This window comes from Ranitomeya variabilis, chromosome 2 (genome assembly GCF_051348905.1).
Source record: "Ranitomeya variabilis isolate aRanVar5 chromosome 2, aRanVar5.hap1, whole genome shotgun sequence".
NCBI lineage: Eukaryota > Metazoa > Chordata > Amphibia > Anura > Dendrobatidae > Ranitomeya > Ranitomeya variabilis.
In genome coordinates, this window is record NC_135233.1 from 1,025,208,092 (window position 1) to 1,025,232,432 (window position 24,341).

General features: G+C 47.5%; 1 protein-coding gene across 1 annotated transcript in view; it reads left to right on the plus strand.

Annotated features, from left to right (window-relative positions):
• TPO (thyroid peroxidase) overlaps positions 1-24,341 on the plus strand; it is a 201,959-nt gene that overhangs the window by 33,821 nt on the left and 143,797 nt on the right. The window contains exon 6 of the mRNA XM_077281780.1: positions 23,084-23,213. Within this exon, the coding sequence (XP_077137895.1) occupies positions 23,084-23,213 (130 nt within the window). The remainder of the gene's footprint in view (positions 1-23,083; positions 23,214-24,341) is intronic.

The following is a 24,341-nucleotide window of genomic DNA, read 5'->3' on the forward strand; positions in this document are numbered from 1 at the left end:
GACCTGAAATTACGTCACGGCTTGCTGTGATTGGTTGCGTCGCCGCCACATGGGCGGCACGCGACCAATCACAAGCCGGGACTTCACGTAAGGAAAGAAAAGCGCGAATTTTAAGCAAACAACGCTGCCGGTTCCCTCGCTGAGGTCCAGGCTGCGTCGGAGAGGTGAGTATAGCAATATTTTTTATTTTAATTCTTTCTTTTACACATTAATATGGATCCCAGGGCCTGAAGGAGAGTTTCCTCTCCTTCAGACCCTGAGAACCATCAGGAATACCGTCCGATACTTGAGTCCCATTGACTTGTATTGGTATCGGGTATCGGTATCGGATTGGATCCGATACTTTGCCGGTATCGGCCGATACTTTCCAATACCGATACTTTTAAGTATCGGACGGTATCGCTCAACACTAAACATGAATAAACATACATAAATAATGACTGAAGTTAAAGAGATAATAGATATGTTCTGAAGTCCCTAAGAGAACCTTATCCTTACTCCTACCTATCCGCGAAGGTTGGCACCCTAATATGTAAGCAATATGGTTCCCCCGCTCAACATGGACTGATCCTATTGGTCACTATACAACCCTATTCCTAAACTGAGCACCCAACCAAACATCAAATCTATCTATTACCCTTTTATCTTCAGCCGTTATTTATGTAAGCTAATTTATGTAGTCTAAATATTCCAAATTTTGAAGATTATTGAAATAAAGAATATTTTTAGGGAGAGGGGGAATTCTATCTTCTGTTTGCTTTGGCACACACAGATGATAACAAATCCTAAATATGCGCATATCAGAGAGGGCAATGTGACGAATCATGACTTGTACAATAGATGCTTCTTTAAGTAGAGTGGTGATGTTAGCTGTTTGTGCAGCTAATCCCCAATGATGTAGACGCAGTGTTGACTTGAAAAGAGCAGTCTCTTTACTAATGATAATATCATAAATATGCAAACAGTAGCTAATTGGTGGTCAAATTTTCACTCACATTTGAAGGTTGACCCATACATGCAGACAAGCAGATCTCTGTGCGATACTTCAATTTGCTCACTCTGATTCAATTCAATAACTCTCTGGTAACCATCACTCAATACTTACTGAAGACTAAACTGTGCTTCTCCTCTAAAGCAGATTTTTCCTTCTGGAGATATAGTAGGAATCCTTCCAATCTAAAGGCTGTCAGCTTCCCTTCTTTACCATCAGTCCTTTCCGGACTCAGCAGTCAGGAATAGAACAAATTCTCTTTGCAGTCTTTCTTTCTCTACTAACTTCTCTCTCCTGTGACCCGTTTAAGCTATTGTCAGGTTTCGAACCCAGCAGCTCTTGTGCACCAGGCTCTTCCCTCTGAGCTATATTCAGTTATATTCAACGCCGCCCTTGATGTTGGTTATGCAACTTGGTTTCAGCTGTAGCACAACCATTCGGGTCTTCAAACACTTAATCGATTGCTGTGATGAGGGAAACTAAGTCATTCAGGAGGTCAGAATTCTTTTCCTCATAAGGTGAAGACCATGCAAGAGCCTCATCAGTCAGGAGACTAATGATGAAAATAACCTTTTCATGGACATTTTGAATACCTGGTTATGCATTTAGGCCTTAACAATGCCCCTGCCATCTTTCATCACTTCATTAATTATATTTTTCGAGATCACTTGGTTTGATTTGTTGTTGTTTATCTCGATGACATTTATTTTCACACACCTTGGAGGAGCATCGCAGGCATGTCCAATTAGTCCTGAGACATCTGCAGGAGAATCAGCTCTATATCAAACTCGAAAAATGTGATTTTGAACAAACCAGGACTCAATTTCTTGGATATATCATTCATTTCACTGGAAGGCCTGAGCATGGATCCCATTAAAATCAGAGTGGAAGTTGACTGGCCTACCCCAATAAATCTTAAACACATCCAGCGCTTCATAGGCGTTAGGGTTGGTGGACCGAGTATATATAACGCACCGAGTATATATATATGTATTATTAGGTGCGTTCGCAACCCGGGGTCCACTGTGCAGGAGAGGAACCTGCTGCGGGCAAATGGCGGCACTATATGGCGGTATAAGCGAACTCTGTTAACTCCACACAGTCGCTAGGAACAAGATGCTGTGCCCTGTTAACCTCACAGAGGTACACAGCTACCAACCAGAGCAAACTGTGGTCATGCAGTCAGAGAAAACAGACAAACAATTCCTCACCGGAGGTGCCGGTATTCTAGCGGCTTATTTCAGCCAAGACCCTGAAAACACTCATACAAACTCCTCACCGGAGGTGCCAGTATTCTAGGGGCTTATTTCAGCCAAACCCTAACCGCATCGAGACATGACCACACTGGTGCTGAGCTCATAGACATTGGTTTGATTCTAGCGCATGGCTGTGCGGCCATGCAAACCTTTTATAGCTGCAGCAACTTCAGGACCTTCCTAGAGGACCAATGAGGACCAATGAGAGCTGCTACAGTACCTGAGCAACTTCAGGACCTTCCTAGAGGATCAGTGGGAGCTGCTGCAGTATCTGAGCATGTGACCCCGACCTCCAATGAGAGGTCTTACCCTGGGCATGCTCAGAAGGGGAAAAGCAGGACTTAGTCCCAGAGACGTCTGCTCGCCACTGACCAGTACTGGCTACAAAGGCAGAGACTGGAAGAACAGTAGTAACCAGTTGCCCAGTATCAGCCTGAGACAGACACTGGGACCAATGTCTGAGCAGGCTCCACTGCGGCTGGAGAAGAATGGGAGACCGCAGCGGAGGTGGTTCGAGATTCCTCCTGTGCAGAGGCAGGACATCGACACCTAACAATAGGATTTGCTAATTTCTCCAAAGATTCATTAAAAACTGTCCAAAAATCATTTTTCCAATTACTTCACTCACAAAGAAAACCAAAGTGTTTTCTTGGTCTCCAGAGACACAAGTGGCTTTTGACAAACTAAAGCCTCATTTTACTTCCTCACTAGTCCATCGAAATCCTAAACTGAGATTTGTTGTCGAAGTAGACGCCTCAGACTCTGCGGTGGGAGCTGTTTTATCACAGTGAGTTGGAGACAAGATTCAGCTTTCATCCATATGCATTCCTTTCTCATACCATGTCATCTCCAGAAAAGAATTATGACATTGAAAATAAAGAACTTTTAGCTATTAAAATTGCCTTTTTGAGAATAAAGACATCTTTTGGAAGGGGCTAATCATCCAGTGGCTATCCTTACTGACCACAAAAACTTAGAATTCATCCATACAGCTAAGAGGTTGTCTACAAGACAAGCACGTGGGCCTTATTTTTCTCCTGGTTTAATTTTATAATTTCTTATCAGTCTGGTTCAAGAAATGGCAAGGCTGATGCTCTTTCCAGGATGTTTACCAAATCTCAGGCTGGATCTAACACACTGACTGTACCATTTTAACCCCAAATTTTTTTGGGGAATACTGAACACCAAAGAATTCTTAACAAAGGTTAAAGATGGATACCAAACTAAGCACATGTGACTCACTAAGCTTTGCCTCTAATGGTGGCTATAAGGGAAAGTATAAGAAAACTTTTACCAGCATTTTTAGAGGTGCTTGTGAGCAGTAACAGTTTTGTGGCTAGGATGGCTTCCTCTCCCACTCCCCTATCTCCCATATTATGCTGCCAGTTCCAGCCAATGCCTCCTTATAACCTTCTCCATTGCACCACTGAGTTTGGGTATCTTCTTTCTACTTTCTGCTCCAACCTCTGATCCCTTCATACATATCTGCCTTTGTTCTCTACTTTGCTGTTTTCTTTCTGTGTTTCTCTTTTGCTCTGCAATTTTCTTTCAAAATTATCCTTTTCTTCCTCTGATCGTATAGGTCCAAATATCTGCTTCTTCATCTCCTTTCATCATTCGCAAACCTCATCTAGTTATTGGTAAGGAGGTATGGCCAGATGGATTACTAACTTACCAGCTCCCTGCAGTACAAGCATGGCCTCTATTCACAATATAAGGAGCAGAGAGGATGGGCAAACAAATGCCGTTCCTCAGGCAGTGTGGCCCGCACTGGATCCGCCCACCAAGAATCTGCCCAGTGAAGGAGATTGTTTGTCCAAGCATGATAAATAGTGTTGAGCGATACCGTCCGATACTTGAAAGTATCGGTATCGGAAAGTATCGGCCGATACCGGCAAAGTATCGGATCCAATCCGATACCGATACCCGATACCAATACAAGTCAATGGGACTCAAGTATCGGACGGTATTCCTGATGGTTCCCAGGGTCTGAAGGAGAGGAAACTCTCCTTCAGGCCCTGGGAACCATATTAATGTGTAAAAGAAAGAATTAAAATAAAAAATATTGCTATACTCACCTCTCCGAGGGAACCGGCACCTTACCGAGGGAACCGGCAGCGTTCTTTGTTTAAAATTCGCGCGTTTACTTGGTTACGTGAAGTCCCGGCTTGTGATTGGTCGCGGCGGCCATGTTGCCGGGACGCGGACCAATCACAGCAAGCCGTGACGTAATTTCAGGTCCTGCAGGATTTTAAAATTACATCCCGGCGTTGTGATTGGTTGCGCCGCAGTCACATGGACGACACAACCAATCACAAGCCGTGACGTCACGGGAGGCTGGACACGCGCGTATTTTAAAATGCGCGCTTGTCCAGCCTCCCGTGACGTCCCGGCTTGTGATTGGTTGCATCGCGGTCAACCAATCACAAGCCGGGAGGCTGGACGCGCGCATTTTAAAATGTGCGCGTGTCCAGCCTCCCGTGACGTCACGGCTTGTGATTGGTCGCGGCGGCCATGTTGCCGGGACGCGGACCAATCACAGCAAGCCGTGACGTAATTTCAGGTCCTGCAGGATTTTAAAATTACGTTCCGGCGTTGTGATTGGTCCGCGTCCCGGCAACATGGCCGCCGCGACCAATCACAAGCCGGGACGTCACGGGAGGCTGGACACGCGCGCATTTTAAAATGTGCGCGTGTCCAGCCTCCCGTGACGTCCCGGCTTGTGATTGGTTACGTCGCCCATGTGACCACGACGCGCCCAATCACAACGCCGGAACGTAATTTTAAAATCCTGCAAGGACCTGAAATTACGTCACGGCTTGCTGTGATTGGTCCGCGTCCCGGCAACATGGCCGCCGCGACCAATCACAAGCCGGGACTTCACGTAACCAAGTAAACGCGCGAATTTTAAACAAACAACGCTGCCGGTTCCCTCGCTGAGGTCCGGGCTGCGTCGGAGAGGTGAGTATAGCAATATTTTTTATTTTAATTCTCTCTTTTACACATTATTACATTAATGTTGTTTCGATACCCGATACCACAAAAGTATCGGATCTCGGTATCGGAATTCCGATACAGCAAGTATCGGCCGATACCCGATACTTGCAGTATCGGAATGCTCAACACTAATGATAAAGCTTCATGTTCATGGCAAAGCAGTGAGTACTGAGCCTACACAGTAGCACAAAAAGCCATAGTAATAGCATATGTGCAACCATATGGTGCATTAGTATGGCTCTGTTCTCTCTTTTATATTTGGAGAAATGCTTCTAACGAAAATATTTTAATACAAGTCTATATGGAATAGACCATATGGCATTTTATTTCTTCTTATGAATTCCTGAAAAAAAAATCTAAATCTTGATAGGAAATCAGAAGTACACTTCTCAATAGGAAATCATAACTTTTAAACAATGTGCCAAATATAGTGATCGTCCACCTTGTGGCATGAAAATAACCCTGTGACATCAAGGTATGGACTTCACAAAACCTCTGTAGGTGTCCTGAGGTATCTGTCACTAATAGTGTTGAGCGATACCTTCCGATATCGGAAAGTATCGGTATCAGAAAGTATCCGCCGATACCGTCAAAGTATCGGATCTAATCCGATACCGATACCCGATCCCAATGCAAGTCAATGGGACGAAAATATCGGAATTAAACTAAACCCTTTATTTCCTTGTAGGTTAATTCTACATGAAGGAAAACAACTAAGAATAATGTAGGATGTATTGGGGGAGGTGGCAGAGACATTAAAGGCACAGAGGTTTAGCCCAATCAAATAGAATAGCAGGATTTTTATTTTTTTTTATGACGTTCGGCGTTAGAAAGATTTTGACTATGTTAATTTTTTACTTATTTTGTCAGATATTGATGTTTCACTACTTCCACGCCCTTCACCTTCTTTTTTACTTCTCCCACACTTTCTTCTTCATTATCCTCATCATCAGCTTCTTTGACACCAACTTCTTCACCTTATTCATCTTCTTCTTCATCTTCTACCTATTTTTTTTTTTTTGTTACATTGTCAATATTCTTTTTATTTAACTATTATCTTCTTCATATTCAACTTCTTCATCATATTCTTATTTGTGACAGGCATTCCCGTAGTTGTTATCTATAAAAGTTTGAAGATTACACCTTCCGTTCTGCCTGTCACAAAAGAGTTACATTTGTCCGCGTTCAGTTTGGCCTGCAGCATCAGGCTTTATCCAGGGGCACCACGAGGAGGAACGGACTCACCCCCATACACTGCTTAGTCTTCTTCTGCTTATAATTTAGATAATATCTTTTGCTCTGATATTTAGTCTTATCCTTAATGTTCTTCTGCTGCAGCCTCTTGTTCTTCTGCTTCTCGGTCTTCCAGGTTGTCGTCGTTGTCTCCAGGGTCGTCGTCTCCGGGGTCGTCGTCATCGGGGTCGTCTTCAGGGTCATCGTCTCCAGGGTCGTCGTCATCTCGGTGGTTGTCGTCTCTGGTGTCGTCATCATCTTAGGGGTGGTCTTCCGGGTCATCGTCTTTAGGGTCTTGAACTTGGAAATGTAGCAGAAGGTACAAGAAGGCTGAGAAAATGCCGAGAAACAGCTGATGGAACTGGAACTCGGATGGCTACCCGAAGGTCCAAGAGCCAATGGAACTACCGTGGACCAGCTGACGTTACTGGAACCCGGTTACTAAGCAGGAGGTACCCGTGCCTGAAAGCACTACCAAGGACCACCTGACGTTGGTGGAACTCGGATACCCAGAGGGAGGCACCTAAGCCAAAGGCTCTGCCCGGAACCAGCTGACGGTACTGGAACCAGGATGGGGAGCAGAAGGTACAAGAGCAAAAGACACTGCCGAGAACCAGCTGACGGTACTGGAACCCGGATGAGTAGCTGAAGGTCCAAGAGCCAATGGAACTACCGAGGACCAGCTGACGTTACTGGAACCCGGTTACTAAGCAGGAGGTACCCGTGCCTGAAAGCACTACCAAGGACCACCTGACGTTGGTGGAACTCGGATACCCAGAGGGAGGCACCTAAGCCAAAGGCTCTGCCCGGAACCAGCTGACGGTACTGGAACCAGGATGGGGACCTATTCAAGCTTGTCTTCCTAGAGCCCCAACTGGCGGTGATAGAGCCCAGGGTCAGCAGAAGGAGGAGAGGGAGGGGAGTGTAGGCCGAAGCCTGCACTGGTGGCAGCTTTGGGTCTGTTGTGTCTGCGTGGCTGTCGCAGGACACATTGCCGGCTACACAGCAGGGGAACAGCTGGCGGTGCTGAACCCCACTGACACATTGGCTGGTGTTTTTCTCTGTGCAGCTAGCACATCTGGGCCCCAACTGGCGGTGTTAGAGCCCAGGGTCAGCAGGAGGAGGAGGGGGAGGGGAGTGTAGGCCGAAGCCTGCACTGGCGGCAGCTTTGGGTCTGTTGTGTCTGCGTGGCTGTCGCAGGACACGTTGCCGGCTACACAGCAGGGGAACAGCTGGCAGTGCTGGACCCCACTGACACATTGGCTGGTGTTTTTCTCTGTGCAGCTAGCACATCTGGGCCCCAACTGGCGGTGTTAGAGCCCAGGGTCAGCAGGAGGAGGAGAGGGAGCGGAGTGTAGGCCGAAGCCTAATTGAACCAATTTCAAAGGTAACCTTTAACCCCCCCTCAGGTGTTACAAACTAGAAGAGCCACAGCTTATGCAGCAGTAGTGCTGTACAAGTCAAAGGTTGCTCTTTTAATTTTTCTCCTTGCACACGCTGAATGAAACACGTATAACATTTTGCCCTTTATACAGTCAAACTGTGTTGGAGGCGAGAGTTCCCTTCGTAATGGGACGCAGCACAGATGTCAAGAATCCCACCTTGGTGCTGAGCGCAGCCTCCTGAGCGTTGTTATTTTCTGTACAGGAGTCTGCGCTGTCGTTTTATCCCTTGGCCTTGCGCTGTTAGCGCTGCCCATCTTCTGACATCATTTAATGTCGGCCGTTGCGCTTCGCGATGACCATGAATCCCAGCCCCGCAGTGTCTTTACATAGTTAAAACACTTCGGGGCTGGGATTCATGGCCTGGCGCAGTACATATGTTCGCCTCTCGCTTGGGTTCTTACACCTGCTTCAGACTATGCAGCGTCAGCTGATCCCTTATCGCATGCCACGGCCATGAAGCCGCACAGTCTGAAGAAGGAGGAAGGAGATGAGGGACAGGCGAACATATGCACTGCTCATGCCCGTCAATCACACCCTCGCAGTCCAAATAAATAAGACACCGAGGGGCGTTGTGTGGGGCAGGGCGGCCGCAGAGGCGCAGCCAGCCAAACAATGATGCCAGAAGACGGGCAGCGCTACCAAGGGGGTTGCAGCGTGTCATTACAAAGGAAAGTCACACCTCCGGGACAGTTAAATGGTCACAGAGGACACATTTTAGACGTGTTCAGTTCCCCATGGGCAAGGAGAATAAGTTTCTGAGCCACCTTGCACACATGCAGCATTACTGCTGTACAAGGTGGCTGTAAAACATAGAAACACCTGGGGGAGGGGGGACAGGTTCCCTTCAATTTCAGTTCTTGTGTCTGCGTGGCTGTCGCAGGACACGTTGCCGGCTACACAGCAGGGGAACAGCTGGCGGTGCTGAACCCCACTGACACATTGGCTGGTGTTTTTCTCTGGGCAGCTAGCACATCTGGGCCCCAACTGGCGGTGTTAGAGCCCAGGGTCAGCAGGAGGAGGTGCAGGGGGAGCGGAGTGTAGGCCGAAGCCTGCACTGGCGGCAGCTTTGGGTCTGTTGTGTCTGCGTGGCGGTCGCAGGACACGTTGCCGGCTACACAGCAGGGGAACAGCTGGCGGTGCTGGACCCCACTGACACATTGGCGAGGTGTTTGGCTCTGTGCAGCCAGCACTTCCGGACAGCAACTAGCGGTGTTGGAGCCCGGGCTCTGCAGGTGGAGCAGAGTGTAGGCCGAAGCCTAATTGAACCGATTTTAAAAGTAACCTTTAACCCCCCCTCAGGGGTTACAAACTAGAAGAGCCACAGCTTATGCAGCAGTAATGCTGCACAAGTCAAAGGTTGCTCTTTTAATTTTGCTCCTTGCACACGCTGAAAGGAACACGTATAACATTTAGGCCCTTACACAGTCAAACTGTTTTGGAGGCGTGAGTTCCCTTCGTAATGAGACGCAGCACAGCTGACAAAAATGCCACCTTGGTGCTTTGCGCGGCCTCCTGAGCATCGTTATTTGTTGCACAGGAGTCTGCGCTGTCGTGTTATCCCTTGGCCTTGCGCTGTTAGCGCTGCCCGTCCTCTGACAACATTTGATGTCGGCCGGTGCGGTTCGCGATGCCCATGAATCCCAGCCCCGCAGTGTCTTAACATTGTTAAAACACTGCGGGGCTGGGATTCATGGCCTGGCGCAGTACATATGTTCGCCTCTCGCTTGGGTTCTTACACCTGCTTCAGACTATGCAGCGTCAGCTGATCCCTTATCGCATGCCACGGCCATGAAGCCGCACAGTCCGAAGAAGGCAGAAGGAGATGAGGGATAGGCGAAGAAATGCACCGTTCATGCCCGTTAATCACACCCTCGCAGTCAAAATAAATAAGACACCGAGGGGCGTTGTGTGGGGCAAGGCGGCCGCAGAGGCGCAGCCAGCCAAACAATGATGCCAGAAGATGGGCAGCGCTACCAAGGAGCTTGTTGCGTGTCAATACAAAGGAAAATCACACCTGAGGGACGTTTTAATGGTCTCAGAGGACTCATTTTAGACGTGTTCAGTTCCACATGGGCAAGGAGAATAAGTTTCTGAGCTACCTTGCACACATGCAGCATTACTGCTGTACAAGGTGGCTGTAAAACATAGAAACACCTGGAGGAGGGGGGACAGGTTCCCTTCAATTTCAGTTCTTGTGTCTGCGTGGCGGTCGCAGGACACGTTGCCGGCTACACAGCAGGGGAACAGCTGGCGGTGCTGGACCCCACTGACACATTGGCTGGTGTTTTTCTCTGTGCAGCTAGCACATCTGGGCCCCAACTGGTGGTGTTAGAGCCCAGGGTTTAACCCCCCCCAGGCGTTTGTAGCTGAAAGAGCCATCGTGTACAGCACTAATGCTGGAAAAGGTAATCTTAGCTCTTTTAATTATGGTCCTTGCACATGCTGAACCTAACACTTATGAAAAGTGTCCCCTCCTACCGTGATACCGTCCGGTTGGTGGAACTTTCCTTTGTGATGTGACGCAGCACAGCCGTCATTCTTACCCCCTTGGCGCCGTGCGCCGCCTCCTCAGCATTGTTTGAATCAGTCCCGGAGCCTGCGCTGTTAGGTTAGCCCTTGGCCATGCACACATTTTGCGCTGCCCGTCTTCTGACATCATTTGGTGTCAGACTGGCTGCGCCTGTGCGGCTGCGCTGGCCGAGATCCCGCCTCGCAGTGTCGTCTAATGTAATCCCACTGCGGGCCTGGGATCCGTGGCCATGCGCAGTGCATATCCTCACCTCTCACTCCCCTCCCTACGGCTTCTTCAGACTGTGCGGTGTCACGGCCGTGGCATGCTATTAGGGATCAGCTGACACCGCACAGTCTGAAGAAGCCGTAGGGAGATGAGTGATAGGTGGAGGTTCAGATATGCACTGCGCATGTCCATGGATCTCAGGCCCCCAGTGGGATTAAATCAGAAGACACTACGAGGCGGGATCTCGTCCAGTGTGGCCGCACAGGCTCAGCCAGCCTGACACCAAATGATGTCAGAAGACGGGCAGCGCAAAATGTGTGCATGGCCAAGGGCTAACCTAACAGCGCAGGCTCCGGGACTGATTCAAACAACGCTGAGGAGGCGGTGCACGGCGCCAAGGGGGTAAGAATGACGGCTGTGCTGCGTCACATCACAAAGGAAAGTTCCACCAACCGGACGGTATCACGGTAGGAGGGGACACTTTTCATAAGTGTTAGGTTCAGCATGTGCAAGGAGCACCACGAAAAGAGGCAATTTTTCCCTTTGCATCATTACTGCTGCACAAGATGGCTCCTTCAGTAACAAACGCCTGGGGGGGGGGACAGGTTCCCTTAAATTTAACTTGTTGTGCCTGCGTGGCGGTCGCAGTACACGTTGCCGTATATACAGCAGGGGAACAGCTGGCGGTGCTGAACCCCACTAACACATTGGCGAGGTGTTTGGCTCTGTGCGGACAGCACTTCTGGACAGCAACTAGCGGTGTTGGAGCCCAGGGACAGGAGGAGGAGGTGGAGGAGATAGGAGGGATTCCCACACACACAGCTGGGGAACAGCTGACGTTACTGAACCCCAATAACAGAGGAGGGACTGTTGGGACTGTGCGTACAGCACTACCAGGCAACAACTAGCGGTGTTGGAGCCCAGGGACAGGAGGAGGAGGAGGTGGTGGAGGAGATAGGAGGGATTGCCACACACACAGCTGGGGAACAGCTGACGTTACTGAACCCCAATAACAGAGTAGGGACTGTTGGGACTGTGCGTACAGCACTACCAGGCAACAACTAGCGGTGTTGGAGCCCAGGGACAGGAGGAGGAGGAGGAGGTGGAGGAGATAGGAGGGATTGCCACACACACAGCTGGGGAACAGCTGACATTACTGAACCCCAATAACAGAGGAGGGACTGTTGACTGTGCGTACAGCACTTCTGGACAGCAACTAGCGGTGTTGGAGCCCAGGGACAGGAGGAGGAGGAGGAGGTGGAGGAGATAGGAGGGATTGCCACACACACAGCTGCGGAACAGCTGACGTTACTGAACCCCAATAACAGAGGAGTGACTGTTGACTGTGCGCACAGCACTTCTGGACAGCAACTAGCGGTGTTGGAGCCCAGGGACAGGAGGAGGAGGAGGAGGTGGAGGAGATAGGAGGGATTGCCACACACACAGCTGGGGAACAGCTGACGTTACTGAACCCCAATAACAGAGGAGGGACTGTTGGGACTGTGCGTACAGCACTACCAGGCAACAACTAGCGGTGTTGGAGCCCAGGGACAGGAGGAGGAGGAGGAGGTGGAGGAGATAGGAGGGATTGCCACACACACAGCTGGGGAACAGCTGACGTTACTGAACCCCAATAACAGAGGAGTGACTGTTGACTGTGCGTACAGCACTTCTGGACAGCAACTAGTGGTGTTGGAGCCCAGGGACAGGAGGAGGAGGAGGAGGTGGAGGAGATAGGAGGGATTGCCACACACACAGCAGGGGAGCAGCAGGCGTTACTGAACCCCACTAACACATTGGCGAGGTGTTTGGCTCTGTGCGTACAGCACTTCTGGACAGCAACTAGCGGTGTTGGAGCCCAGGGACAGGAGGAGGAGGAGGTGGAGGAGATAGGAGGGATTGCCACACACACAGCTGGGGAACAGCTGACGTAACTGAACCCCAATAACAGAGGAGCGACTGTTGACTGTGAGTACAGCACTACCAGGCAACAACTAGCGGTGTTGGAGCCCAGGGACAGCAGGAGGAGGAGGTGGAGGAGATAGGAGGGATTGCCACACACACAGCTGGGGAACAGCTGACGTTACTAAACCCCAATAACAGAGGAGCGACTGTTGACTGTGCGTACAGCACTACCAGGCAACAACTAGCGGTGTTGGAGCCCAGGGACAGCAGGAGAAGCAGAGGAACACAACGTAGGCCGAAGCCTGATTGGAGAAAGTCGAAAGGGAACCTTTAACCCCCCCCAAGGCGTTTGTAGCTGAAAGAGCCAGCTTGTGCAGCACAAAAGATGCAAAAGGAAAAGGTGGCTCTTTTCATTATGCTCCTTGCAAACACAGAACTAAACACTTATAAAATGTGTCCCCTGAAACCGTGAGACCGTCCCGGAGGTGGGACTTTCCTTCGTAATATGACGCAGCACAGCTGTCATTCCTACCCCCTTGGCGCCGTGCCCCGGCTCCTCAGCGTTGTTTGATTCCGTCCCGGAGCCTGCGCTGTTATGTTATCCCTTGGCCAGGCACACTTAGCGCTGCCCATCTTCTGACATCATTTGGTGTCAGGCTGGCTGCGCCTGTGCGGCCGCGCTGGCCGAGAGCCGCCTCGCAGTGTCGTCTAATGTAATCCCACCGCGGGCCTGGGATCCGTGGCCATGCGCAGTGCATATACTCGCCTCTCACTCCCCTCCCTACGGCTTCTTCAGACTGTGCGGCGTCACGGCCGTGGCATGCTATTAGGGATCAGCTGACGGCGCACAGTCTGAAGAAGGCGTAGGGAGATGAGTGAGAGGCGGAGGTTCAGATATGCACTGCGCATGTCCATGGATCTCAGGCCCCCAGTGGGATTAAATCAAAAGACAATGCGAGGCGGGCTCTCGGCCAGCGCGGCCGCACAGGCGCAGCCAGCCTGACACCAAATGATGTCAGAAGATGGGCAGCGCTAAGTGTGCGTGGCCAAGGGATAACATAACAGCGCAGGCTCCGGGATGGAATCAAACAACGCTGAGGAGCCGGGGCACGGCGCCGAGGGGGTAGGAATGACAGCTGTGCTGCATCATATTACGAAGGAAAGTCCCACCTCCGGGACGGTTTTACGGTATCAGTGGACACATTTTATAAGTGTTAAGTTCTGTGTGTGCAAGGAGCATAATGAAAATAGCTACCTTTTCCTTGTGCAGCATTACTGCTGCACAAGGTGGCTCTTTCAGTAACAAACGCCTTGGGGGGGGGGACAGGTTCCCTTACATTTCAGTTGTTGTGTCAGCGTGGCGGTTGCAGGACACATTGCCGGCTACACAGCTGGGGATCAGCTGACGTTACTGAAACCCAATAACACTGGGTCGTATGTTTTGACTGTGCAGACGGCACTTCTGAGCCTCAACTGGCGGTGTTGGAGCCCAGGAATTTAAGTTCAGGTGGTAGAAAGATGAACACAACAGGAGACCAGGATAACGTAGACAGTCACCTAATTATTTAATCAGGAAGAGGAGTGGCAAATTCCTTCGAGATCCAGGCCTTGTTCATTTTCAGGAAAGTAAGCCGGTCAACGTTATCGGAGGATAGTCGCATGCGACGGTCAGTTAGTACACCACCTGCAGCACAAAAGACGCGTTCCGATAATACACTAGCCGCAGGGCAAGCCAGCACCTCCAATGCATACTGGCTTAGCTCTGGCCATGTATCCAGCTTTGAGACCCAAAACTTGAAAGGTGAAGAGCCGTCTGGGAGTACAGCAAGAGGGCAAGACATGTAGTCTGTCACCATCTGACGGAACCGTTGCCTCCTGCTGACTGGAGCCGTCTGTGATGGTGTAGACTTTTGTGGCAGGCACAGAAAACTGTGCCACAGTTGGGCCATACTGGTCTTGTCTTGGGCAGAGGCACTGCTTCTGCTCCCTCTTTGTGCAGAGCCTCCACCACTGCCTGGACGCACTGAGCTGCTTTGTAATGCACTAGCAGCACTTCTCTCAGTTGGAATGGAGAAGATGATGGAATTCACCAGTGTGTCTTGGTACTCCCGCATTTTTCGCTCCCGGTTCAACGGTGTGATGAGGCTTTCTACGTTGTCCCAGTAGCGAGGATCGAGGAGGGTGAACACCCAATAATCAGACATGTTGAGAATGTGGGCGATGCGGCTGTCGTTTCTCAGGCACTGCAGCATGTAATCCACCATGTGCTGCAGACTGCCAACTGCCCAAGAAATGCTGTCCCCTGCTGGAGGCGTGATCTCTGCCCGCTCGTCATCACCCCACCCTCGCTGTACACTCTGAGTACTGGACAATTGTGTAACTCCCTCCTCTGGACAGATGTCTTCCTCCTCCATTGACTCCTCCTCATCCTCCTCACAAACTGTCCCCTGCCTACGCGTTTGTGAGGAACCACGTGGCGCTGACTGTCCAGAAGATGATGGAAATGATGAATCCTCATCCTCCTCCTCTTCCACAACATCATCCCTTAGCGCTTGCAGTGATTTTTCAAGCAGGCAGATAAGGGGGACAGTCATGCTGACTAGTGCATCATCTGCACTCGCCATCTGCGTGGAATAATCAAAGGGACGCAAAACCTGGCAGACGTCATTCATAGTGGCCCACTCTGTGGTTGTGAAGTCTGTACGGTGCGGAGTGCGACTTCTTTGCGCCTGATGCAGCTGGTACTCCATTACAGCTTGCTGCTGCTCACACAACCGCTCCAACATATGTAACGTGGAATTCCACCTGGTAGGTAGGTCACATATGATGCGATGTTCCGGCAGGTGGTGTCGGCGCTGCAGAGCCGCAATGCGCGCTTTTGCCGTGCTGGAACGCCGCAAGTGAGCACACTCTAGGCGGACTTTGTGCAGCAGCGCATCAAGATCCGGATAGTCCCTCAAAAAACTCTGCACGACCAAATTGAGCACATGTGCCAGACATGGGATGTGAGTGAGGTTGCCGAGGCCCAGAGCTGCCACCAGATTTCGGCCATTATCACACACTACCATGCCTGGTTGGAGATTCGCTGGCACAAACCACACATCGCTCTCCTGCTTGATGGCATTCCAGAGCTCCTGCGCTGTGTGGCTTCGATTCCCCCAAAAAATTAATTTCAAGACGGCCTGTTGACGTTTGGCCACGGCTGTGCTCATGTCGGTCGTAACAGGTAAACGGTCATCACGGGTCCATGTGGAGGTGGACTGTGACGGCTCCTGCAGCGATGATTCTGAGGAACTGGTGTAAGAGGAGTCAATGCATACAGAATGGATTCCTGCAATCCTTGGAGTGGGTAGGACACGTCCTGCGCCACTCGCACGATCTGTACCCGGCTCAACGACATTAACCCAATGGGCAGTGAGGGAAAGGTATCGCCCCTGTCCATGTTGACTGGTCCACGCATCGGTGGTGAGGTGGACCTTGCTACTGATGGCATTCAGTAGCGCGTGTTTTATGTGTCCCTCCACATGCTTGTGCAGGGCAGGGACGGCTTGCCTGCTGAAGTAAAAGCGGCTGGGCACATTGTACTGGGGGACTGCCAATGACATCAAGTCACGGAAGCTGTCAGTCTCCTCCAGCCTGAATGACAGCATTTCCAGTGACAGAAGTTTGGCAATGCCTGCAGTCAGAGCCTGTGCTCGTGAGTGGTTTGACGAGAAAGGCCGCCTTTTCTCCCATGCCTGTACTACCGATGGCTGTAGACTGGGCTGGGAGTGTGTGGATGACTGGGAAAGTGGTGCTGCGGGTGGAATTACAGCGGGTCTCTGGACAACAGGGCCAGAGGTTCTTCCACGGCGATCCTGGGAGGAAGCCGAACCAGCTGCGTGTGAGCTGGAGGAAGAGGCAACACGAGCTGAAGAGGTGGTAGCTGCCGCTGTTGGTTGGCCTAGCTCTTCAGTGTGTTTTTCTAACTCCGCCGCGTGCCTGGTGCGCACATGTTTCCACATGTTGGAGGTATGGAGGTTGCTGACATTTCGACCTCTTTTGACTTTGTGATGACACACCTTGCATTTGACATAGCAAATGTCATCTGCAACTGTGTCAAAAAAGGACCAGGCACTGCAAGTCTTGGGAGCGCCCTTTTTGGCTTTTGGAAGAGACATGCTCCTAACGGGTGCCAAAGCGGAGGCTGCAGGATCCGCAGTCTTCCCCCTCCCTCTCCCTCTTTGGGCCGTATGGGGAATCTCTTCCTCAGAGCTGCTCCCACCACCTTCCTGTCCCTCACGCCAAGATGGGTCAAGGACCTCATCATCTACACTACCCTCTGCCCCCAACTGCTCCTCCTGGGTAGTCTCAGCAGCAGAGCACGCACCAGAAAGTGGCACCTGAGTGTCATCAGCGGATGCGGCCTGCGATGTGGTGACCAGAGGCACTGGCCCACCCGCCTCTTCAGAGGAAGAGAGAAAAAGCGGTTGGGCATCACTGCACCCTGCCTCTTCTTCCATTTCTCCAATGCTGCTTGGCTGGCCCCCTGTTTCCAAGCCAAGAGATGATTCAGAGAACAGAAGTAGAGACGGCTCCTGTCCTGGGATCTCTGTCTGCCTGGGCAATTTGGCAGGTGGTGAAGAGACAGATGGCTGCTCTCCAGTGCTCTGTGTCTGAGAGGATGTGGCACTAATTGAAGTCGATGCATTAGCTGCCATCCATCCGACAACGGATTCAATTTGGTCTTCACGCAGCAGCGGTGTACGGTGCTCTGTGACAAAGCTGCGCATGAACGACTGTTCCCTGGTGAAAGTGGGTGCTGATGAGTAACCGGTGCCCGCAGCAGGCACAGAATCCCCACGTCCTCTCCCTGCTCCGTGCCCACGCCCACGTGCCTTACTCACTGCCTTCTTCATCTTGGTTGACTGATAAAGATAAGCAGAAAAGTACTAACGGCTTTGTGTGCTTATTCCTGAAGAGCTCCTAACAGGTATAAGAAACACTAATTTTCTAAAGTGTGGACTAGACTTTAATATGAGCTAATGTGGCCTACACAAATGTAAAGTGGTGTCACTAGTGTGTTTGGTGAACTTTATTATTTATTTATTTTTGGGGGGCTGAACTGACAACAGAGAGAGCTGCAGTCACACGGAGACCGTGCAGACAGCCGTAAACGGCGCTGCAAGGCCCAAAAACCCTCCTCTACGTTATCCTATGTAGTGTTTTTCCACAAGTTAGCTGGAGACGGGTGGAAAGACACTAATAGGAATTATTTGAAAAAATGTGCAGCAGCCTGCACTACTTAAAACAAAAGGAAAATTGATTTTATGGTATGACGCAGTGAAGAACCCTGAGCTGGAGACAACCAGGCTATGGCTGCTCACAGACTACAGGGCGAGCTGCAGTCACACGGAGACCGTGCAGACAGCCGTAAATGGCGCTGCAAGGCCCAAAAACCCTCCTCTACGTTATCCTATGTAGTGTTTTTCCACAAGTTAGCTGGAGACGGGTGGAAAGACACTAATAGGAATTTTTTGAAAAAATGTGCAGCAGCCTGCACTACTTAAAACAAAAGGAAAATTTATTTTACGGTATGACGCAGTGAAGAACCCTGAGCTGGAGACAACCAGGCTATGGCTGCTCACAGACTACAGGGCGAGCTGCAGTCACACGGAGACCGTGCAGACAGCCGTAAACGGCGCTGCAAAGCCCAAAAACCCTCCTCTACGTTATCCTATGTAGTGTTTTTCCACAAGTTAGCTGGAGACGGGTGGAAAGTCACTAATAGGAATTATTTGAAAAAATGTGCAGCAGCCTGCACTACTTAAAACAAAAGGAAAATTGATTTTACGGTATGACGCAGTGAAGAACCCTGAGCTGGAGACAACCAGGCTATGGCTGCTCACAGACTACAGGGCGAGCTGCAGTCACACGGAGACCGTGCAGACAGCCGTAAACGGCGCTGCAAAGCCCAAAAACCCTCCTCTACGTTATCCTATGTAGTGTTTTTCCACAAGTTAGCTGGAGACGGGTGGAAAGTCACTAATAGGAATTATTTGAAAAAATGTGCAGCAGCCTGCACTACTTCAAAAAAAAACAACAAAAACAAAGAACAGTATGAGGCAATGAACCACCCTCCCTGAACTGAATACAACCAGCTATGGATGGCCTATGGCTGCACTCAGACTAGAGAGTGGGCTGCACTCACACACACACACACAGAGACCTTGCAGATCGCTGTGAAAACAGCGCTACAAGGCAAAAGCAAGGTGATTAGCAGGTGAACACAGCGGTTGCTAAATTAGCCTTGGAAAAGAACAATTAAGCAAATCGCTATCTCAAAACTGGCCCTCAGTCAGCAAACAGCGTCCTGTCACTAACTGAATTCACAGCAGAGTGAGCGCAAAATGGCGCCAGCGACTTTTAAACTGCATCATGACATCATTTCAGCAGCCAATCACAGCCTTGCCAGTAGTTTCATGCCCTCCATGCTAAACAGGATGTGCCCACACTTGGAATCATTCTCATTGGCTGATTTCGTACAAATTTGTGCAGTTTGAATCCTGGGAACTTCCGATTCCGGTATCCGATACGCGGCAATTATCGGATCTCGGTATCGGAATTCCGATACCGCTAAGTATCGGCCGATACCCGATACTTGCGGTATCGGAATGCTCAACACTAGTCACTAATTCTTTAGCAGCAGATCCTTGCATAGGTTTTCTCAATTTTGGAAGTTATTCTACCTGATAGTTGGGTTCTGATCACAGACACTCCCATCGATCCCAAGAACCAGTGCTCTTTAGAGAGAATGGAGCAATGATCAATCATGTTCAATCACTCTTAAGAGGACTGGTGGAGTTTGCCAACCACAGCTCTCAGCTGGTGTTTGTCACTTACACAAGAATAAATTGAGCGGCAGTGACCATGATTAACTACTGCTTCATTTCCATGGTCTTCTCGGGATCATAGGTGGTCGCTGTGGTTTGATACATAGCTATCAGGAAGCGATGCCATGGATAAGGGATAATATGATATCCAAATTCAGAAATACCACTTGGACCTGTAAATTGGCTGTCCTTCTTGGACTAATTTTGGTTTCTAACCACTGCATACCAGGAATAGCTCATAAGACCTGTTTTTTGGGGGAGATATTCGGGTCATCTAGACTGAATTATTTGGCGTTTGTAAAAGCCAGTTTGATAATTTTGCTTGTCCATTTTTCCTACTTCCAGCACATTTTGTGGAATAGTTGACTGATCTTTTGCTGCTTAATACATCCCATCTCTGGGCAGGTACCAATCAAAATAATTAAGGCTATTCATTTCAACATTTTAATATTATGGCTGATCAGTGTATATGGAAAAACAGTAGGGGCCCATAAGTTTCTATAGTTCACCTTCTGTTTTTTTTACTAAGCTGAACCTAAGCCACCTTACATTTATATTATGACCTACATTGGATTCCTAGAATTGCAAAAGACCTGGGCATAGTGGCCTTAATGAGGTTGCATGTGGCCTTATTGTGTCCGTCTTAAGCCCTGGTCTTACTCCGAAACAATCTAAAAACTTTTCCAAGTAATAAAATAGTTTGGATAATTAGCAGAACTAATATTACCATGCACAGTATCTCGCTTATTATTTATGCACTCTGCTGCTAATGAAATGAAAGGCATTATTCAGCATCCCATAATGACATTGCTAAACAATGAGCTCATTTTTTAATATGGGGCTAACAAATTTCGAAAACATTACCCAGATTAATTTGTAAATGTTTAAAGAATTAGAATAAATTTAATTGACCAAATCCTTTTGTACATGATTAAAACATTAAGAATTCATCATTTTAATCTGTTTTTAAACATTTCTTTTTTTTCTCTTATATAAACAAGATCAATCATAACAGCAACGATACGGTATCTGGGATTTTGATCATTTTCCACAATTTATTTTGTAGTTTATATAGTTCTCATAATAAAATGAATGTGGTTCACTTAATATTAAATAAATAAATAATAAAATTTATAAATTAGATTGTTTAAGAAATGCAATTTATTTAACAAAAAAAAGGAACATTACAATGAACGTACATTTAAGTGGGAAACACATAAAAAAAGTAACACAGTGGTTAAGTGCTTAACACAATACCCAAAATCCAGACTCCCCTGGAGACTAATGCTCAAATTTAGTTCATATTTGACTTAGAACTTTTGGAAACAACTGCAAAGCTTGAAAGGGCTTCATTGTAGATGCTTAGCAGGTGGGAGTTTGCTACTCACCATTTTGTCAGCAGGCAATCCAGAACGTTGGAGAGGAATTACAATATGTTAAATAGAGATGGCATGCAAAACTGTTTTGCTTAAAATGCCAACTTTAACACACAAAAAAACACATTTCCTAAATAAAATCTAGACCGAAATGATGAAAATACGAAAAGTATCCTTGTAGATGATGCAATTCTAATGCTGATTCAGTGCACTTCTCGACAGGGGCATATTGGATAGAGCAGCTCCATTTAATGGTTAATCCAACCACTCGGGAACTAATATAACCAATCCGTGGGTGTTCTCGTTGATGGACCCCCAAAGTTTGATATTGATGATCTACCCAATGGATAGATCATCAAATTCAAATGTGGGGTTGGATCCCTTTAACTGTCCTTATAAATTATGTTTAATATATTTTATTACGCATGTGTTTAAGACACTGTTTAATTCATGGTGGTTTTTCTGAGAAAACAAAGTTTGAAAAGTGTCCTTAGATTGGGTATAAGGAGAGAATGTAGCTGAGGGGGAAGAAGCTGGATAGGAGCTGCCTAGAGTTCACCCAACCTTGAGCGTGGCACCTTGTAAACTTATTTTTTCTCGTAGACTAAACAGCATTTCAAAGTAAAATATAGTTTAACTGTTACCAATGTGGCTGCTAACCATTATAGCATGAATCTACTGACAGGTTCCCTTTAAAGGGAATCTGTCACTAGTAGTGATGAGAGAGCATGCTCCCCACTCGATCATGCATTGGGGTGCTTGGGTATGCGCGAGTATTGCGGGTGCTTGAGCGCAATGCTCCAGTCTCCACTCCCCATGTTTCGCCGCTGTTAGACAACCAATAAATATGCGGTAATTCCCTGTCATACACGGTAATACCAAAACAAAGCAATGCTTATTGGCTATCTAACAGCCACAAAACATGCGGGACGGGACTAGAGCATGGCACTTGAACATCAACATTGCCCCCCAATGCATGATCAAGTGATGTTCATGCTTGCTCATCACTGGTCACCAGGTTTTTGCCATTCCATCTGAGAACAGCATGTTGTAGAGACAGAGACCCTAAATCATGTGATGTATCACTTACTGGGCTGCTTTCTGCAATTTTGATTAAAATTAGTTTTCTCTGCTGCAGTTCTACCCATTTTTTGAATGCGGAGCTCTGGATAACCCCTCCCACTCTAATGCTTTCTACGTACACTGTGCATAGGCAGAAAGTTGTCAACTTCCTGTTATTAAAACAATACAAGGAAAGTATACAGCAACATTAAACAAAAGAAGGACTTATAAAAACATGAATTTAGTGCTATTAAAATACCATGAGAGGAAAATAAACTATAAAAAAACCACTAGGCTTATGTGTTTCAAGTACTAAGGCTCTTAGCCAAAGAACTACTATGTTTCTATGGTTTATTTTCTCTTTTTGATATTTTAATAGCTCCCAATTAATTATTGTTTATATTAGTCCTTTTTTTGTTTGCAGTTGCTGGATACTTACCTTCTACTGGAACAATTTACCCGGGAGCCGACTCGATAACCTTGTCCGCTTATCGGACCCTTACTCGATTGACCTATATATATGATTTTTTTTTGTTTATGCTGATAAAACAATAGTTTTATTACAATTTTACTAAGCAGCCCAGTAAGTGACACATTGCTTTATTCACAAATCCTGCAATCAACCTCTGTCTCCACCATCCATGGTTTGAAGATTCTGAACAGTATCTGTTGCTTCCCTGTCTTTGATCCTAAGTTCCATTAAGAAATTATTTTATTTTGATTTATTTAACTTTTTTTTACAGTTTTGAAATTCTTCTACAAACATTCTGATTTTATGAAATTAAAAGGTTTAAAAACAAACAAAAAAAAACGATTATCCCATATTGAATGGAGTGAAAGTGAACGTGCTCAACCCACTTCTCCATTCACTCTCCATGGATCTGATGGAAAAAGTAGCCAAATGATGAGTCTTTCTTTTGTAATTCCATATACATTGAATATAGTGGAGGTCGAGCATGTGCATACAAACTCCATTCAAGGCAGGACTTCAGACCTACATTCGCAAGGTCACTAGGGATCCCAAAGATTGGATCTCCAGCAATTAACAAGTTATCTTATGCATAGGAAATAACCTGTTTTCTTGGGACTAACCCTTTCAAATTGTTTAGTAATTAAGGTAAAAGGTAGCTAAGCTCTCGGAAAAAAATATTTTTTACAAAAACATTGGCTTTGTTTTTTAACATTTTCCTTTCTTTTCTTGGTGTTTAGAAATCATCCTTCCTGGGGAGCCTCAAATACTGTTTTATCTAGGTGGCTACCGTCACAGTATGAGGATGGATTGAGTGAGCCAAAGGGATGGAATACAGATTTCCTCTACATGAATTTTTCTCTGCCTCCAGTAAGAACCTTTCAAGACAAGTGAATTCACATTGTTCAGGGTTGGGTTGCAGCTTTGAAATGTAAATGCAATCTGTTATTTTGAGCATGATTCCGACAGCGAGTGCACCAGCTTATTAAAGGGAACCTGTCATGTGAAAAAAGACTATTAACCTGCAGATATGGGGTTAATCTGCATGCTATTAGTGTTCTGAAAGTCAGCTAACAAGAGGTAATGAACTTTATTCCTTCCGACAGCCTCCAGCTTTCAGTTATAGAGGAGCAGCCGTGACGGCTTCAGTCACCTCTCAGTATATAGCGAGCTATGGAAGTAAATTCAATTTGCCTTGAATCAATTTCCTCATATTTAAATGTTTCCTGTAGTTGCAGGGTTAGTAGTTAGCCCAAAAAATGTTTTCCCTTGTAGTTTAGTTAAAGGGGTTTTCCTAGAAACAATGTACATTTTAATCAATAAATCTTGGAATAGAAATATTTTCCACAACTGGATGTCTTAAAAAATATGTTCTTGTGCTGAGCTAATTTTATAAATGTACCCCTGCTATGTATTGGGTAATGGCTGTGTCTGACCGTGCAGGGACAGTGATTCTTCATGCCAAAGCTCCTGGGCAGGGGAGGAAGCAAAAGAGAGAATGCAGACAGGACATCATGGGTGGAGAATGGAGGGGAAAAGGAGAAAGGGGTTACATCAGGAAGGGATTAAATCCTGCACTGGGTGAGAAAAAAGCTTCAGTTAAATAAAAACATGGTTATTGTTGAACTTGCTCCATAAAAATAGTAAAAAGGCAGAGCATATGAACCTTACGCGTTTCAGACTAAAAGCTAATCCTTATTCATAGCTAAATGATTTGGTTTGAGCTCTCATATAAATAGAAGTCTTTATTCCAGGAAACAGACTGAATTCTTTACTATCCTATATAATCAGTGAACAATCTTAACCACTTTACCCCCCAATCCTGTTGTCACCTTCATGAGCAGGCAAAATTTTACAATTCTAACCAGCGTCACTTTATGTGGCAATAACTCTGGAATGCTCCAACAGATCCTATTTTTTTCTCATGACATATTGTAGTTCATGATAGTGGAAGAATTAGTTCAATACAATTTGTTTTTATCTGTCAAAATATTGGAA